Source organism: Symphodus melops (assembly GCF_947650265.1).
Source record: "Symphodus melops genome assembly, chromosome: 15".
NCBI lineage: Eukaryota > Metazoa > Chordata > Actinopteri > Labriformes > Labridae > Symphodus > Symphodus melops.
Genome location: NC_136705.1, coordinates 25,394,755 through 25,398,323, shown reverse-complemented (window position 1 = coordinate 25,398,323; position 3,569 = coordinate 25,394,755). Strand labels below are relative to the sequence as shown.

At 56.9% G+C, this 3,569-nt stretch overlaps 1 protein-coding gene across 2 annotated transcripts in view; it reads left to right on the top strand.

The window, feature by feature from the left end:
• Window positions 1–2,918, top strand: part of strn (striatin, calmodulin binding protein) — a 16,381-nt gene extending 13,463 nt beyond the window's left edge. Inside the window, exons 10-17 of one of the 2 annotated variants that reach the window (XM_079362129.1) lie at window positions 1–81; window positions 191–366; window positions 732–901; window positions 983–1,150; window positions 1,218–1,358; window positions 1,499–1,687; window positions 1,827–2,450; window positions 2,587–2,918. The exon at window positions 1–81 is cut by the window's left edge and continues 56 nt beyond it. In XM_079362129.1, coding sequence (XP_079218255.1) covers window positions 1–81; window positions 191–366; window positions 732–901; window positions 983–1,150; window positions 1,218–1,358; window positions 1,499–1,687; window positions 1,827–1,996 — 1,095 coding nt within the window. In that variant the 3' untranslated portion in view covers window positions 1,997–2,450; window positions 2,587–2,918. Of the gene's footprint in view, window positions 82–190; window positions 367–731; window positions 902–982; window positions 1,151–1,217; window positions 1,359–1,498; window positions 1,688–1,826; window positions 2,451–2,586 lie in introns of those variants that run through there. The other variant, XM_079362130.1, reaches the window with a different exon arrangement.
• Window positions 2,919–3,569: the final 651 nt, after the last annotated feature.

Below are 3,569 nucleotides of genomic sequence, written 5' to 3'. Positions count from 1 at the left end.
GACGCCATGGAGAGCGAGCTGGGGCTGGGAGAGCTCGCCGGGCTCACCGTGGCCAACGAGGCCGACAGCCTGGCGTACGACGTGAGTATGAAGAGAACAGGAGGCGCCGGCGCTCTGAGGGGGGCGATTTCATTGGATCTGAATTCAAACGACCTTCTGGTCAAACGTTGGCGTGTGACTCTCTCCTCAGCTCGGAAACAACAAGGACGCCATGAGGAAAACGTGGAACCCCAAGTTCACCCTGCGGAGCCACTTTGACGGGATCCGAGCTCTGACCTTTCACCCCGTGGAGCCCGTACTCGTCACCGCCTCCGAGGACCACACGCTCAAGATGTGGAACCTGCAGAAGACCGCCCCCGCCAAAAAGTAAGCGCCGTCCGTTTGTGTTTGTGACCACAGACCGTGTAAAATGTTTCAGGAGCTAACTTGCCCCTCCCCCTACAGCGATGAATACAAACCGCCACAGCCAAATCAGGAGGCAGCTGTTTTTTGTCTAGTGTCAGAGTGTAGCTCCGCCCCATGTTGTTGCTCTTTATGAACTGTGCTGTTACACTTTTACGCCACTTACCGACCAATCAGAGAGCTGGTTCCTCACACACACACACACACACACCACACAAACTGACCTGTGGTTCAGACCCGAGCAAACGATCCACAGGTGTGAAAACCTGCTGCTCGTGTTTACGTGAACGCCGCACGCCGCTGACAGCCGGCTGCTCTGTCGTCTGCAGGAGCACGTCTTTAGACGTAGAACCCATCTACACCTTCAGAGCTCACAGGGGGGCGGTGCTGAGCGTGGTGATGAGCACCTCTGGCGAGCAGTGTTTCAGCGGAGGGGTCGACGGGACAATTCAGTGCTGGAACACCCCCAACGCCAACATCGACCCCTACGACTCCTACGGTAACGCCGCCACATGGCGCCATTAAAGTCCGACAGCTTGTTTTTAACCCCGCCTCACCGACCTTCTTTGGTGTCGTTCAGACGCGTCCATGCTGCGCGGCGAGTTGTGCGGACACAGCGACTCAGTGTGGGGTCTGGTGTACAGCAGCGCTCACCAGCGCCTCCTCTCCTGCTCTGCAGACGGGACCGTGAGACTGTGGGACGCCAACACCACGTCCCCCGCCCTCGCCGTCTTCAACGAGGACAAAAGTAAGTCCCTCGAGCTCGCTGTGTTTCCACCTTTGACTTCATGCTCACGTGTCCTTCTGTGTTTCAGACCTGGGGGTCCCCTCCTCCGTGGACCTGGTGTGCAGTGACCCCGCCCACCTGGTGACCTCCTTCACAAACGGACAGATCGGACTCTTCAACATGGAGACCCGTCAGCTCGTCCTCAGTCTGGAGTCCAATCAGGAGCCGGGTACGTCTCCTCAGATTCAAACAGGATCGAAGCTCTTTAGTGACATCTAGTGGCGGCTGCAGGTAGACGCCGTCACCCAGGTGTCGTAAAACCACTGATCTGAGGTCGCTCACCTGTGATGTCATCGTGTCTCTGTGCAGGCTCTCCGTGTCAGATCAACAAGGTCCTCAGCCACCCGACTCTCCCCATCACCATCACGGCTCAGGAGGACCGCCACATCAAGTTCTTTGACAACAACAGCGGGAAGATGATCCACTCCATGGTCGCTCACCTGGACGCCGTCACCAGTTTAGCGGTGGATCCAAACGGACTCTATCTCATGTCGGGCAGTAAGTATCCGTGACCTGGTCCCGCCTCTGTAGACGCTTCAGACGTGTCAGGGGTGTAAACGGTGGTCGGCGACCTCCGTTCTTATCCGCCGTTATAAAAACGAGTTTATAAAGCGTGTTGTGGTCGTCTCCTCCGCAGGTCACGACTGCTCCATCCGTCTGTGGAACCTGGAGAGTAAAACCTGCATCCAGGAGTTCACGGCTCACAGGAAGAAGTCCGAGGAGTCGATCCACGACGTGGCGTTTCACCCGTCCAAGTGCTACATCGCCAGCGCCGGGGCGGACGCTCTCGCCAAAGTGTTTGTATGACGCGGAGCTGCGTCTCTCCCTGCAGCTCCAGCTGACTCCGCCTCCAGTGATCAGGGACCAATAGAGACACAGGAAGGGAGGGACCCTCAGACGGTGGTCCAGCTCCGCCCCTCACCGCCCTCTGGTTTCATGTTGGACTGTCAGACCGTGTAGCCGCTCGCCTCAAACGGGGCGAGACAGGGGAGGAGGAGAGTCCCCTCATCGACCATCCAGGCAGGCCTGGTGTGACCAACCCCCCCCCCCCCCCCTCCCCGCACACACACACACACACACACACACACACACACACACACACACCACACCACACACGCGACCCCCCCGCCCATGACCCCAGACTCAAACTTCCCCTCCTCTGCAGCGAGGACGCTCAGGACAAGATGGAGAGCAGAGACGGGCTCTTCTTGCCCCGTGACTTCCTGCTCATCCTGGATCCTCTCAGACTAACTGAGTCCGAGTCCTCTGACCCCGTGTCCTCTGACTCCGAGTCCTCTGACTCCGAGTCCTCTGACCCGAATCCTCCTGCTCCCGAGTCCTCTGACTCTGAGTCCTCTGACCCCGAATCCTCCTGCTCAGAGTCCTCCTGCTCAGAGTCCTCCTGCTCCAAGTCCTCCTGCTCCGAGTCCTCTGACTCCGGGTCCTCCTGCTCAGAGTCCTCCTGACTCGAGTCCTCCTGCTCCGAGTCCTCCTGCTCAGAGTCCTCCTGCTCAGAGTCCTCCTGCTCAGAGTCCTCTGACTCCGAGTCCTCCTGCTCCGAGTCCTCCTGCTCAGAGTCCTCTGACTCCGAGTCCTCCTGCTCAGAGTCCTCTGACTCCGAGTCCTCCTGCTCAGAGTCCTCTGACTCCGAGTCTCCTGCTCAGAGTCCTCCTGCTCCGAGTCCTCCTGCTCAGAGTCCTCTGACTCCGAGTCCTCCTGCTCCGAGTCCTCTGACTCCGAGTCCTCCTGCTCAGAGTCTCGTGTGGTGTTGTTCCAGACATGTCGGTAGTGAAGGCTTGCTGGAGCTGTCGTGGAAGCCCCGCCTCCTTTTCTGCTTCCTGTTCAGACTCCGCCCGCTGGCCTGCCTTTGTTCTCTTTTTTTAACACGTTTGATGAAATGTGCCTTTGCTTTAAAAAGGTCTCTGAAAAACAGTTATTTTAACAAGCTTTGTTTTTGGAGGGGGGGGGGCGGGGCTAAAGGACAAATGGAGCCCAGCGATCACAACGTTGTTAATTTTAAACATTGGATGTAAAATTACAAATGCTTATAATAAATCTATATTCAGTCTTAAGTTAGTGTGCAGCGTGATGGGCGTGGCCTGGAAGAGACGCTGAATATTTAATGTAAACTTGAGATTACAAAGTGAACGTGTCCAAAGCATCCTGGTTATTAACCCGCCGTCACGTGTTAGGAATAGGTCGCTTCGCTTCCCCGAGCGACCGCGTGGACGCGCTCGACTGCGACGTGTCACGTCCCCATAGTCACAGTGGTCCAAGCTGGACGTTAGTGCGGGACTGTTTGAAACGATGGCGGACGTCCGGAAGATTCCGGCTCTTTGCTGTAAACTGTGAGGAGAAAAAAAAAACAATCCTGGGATTC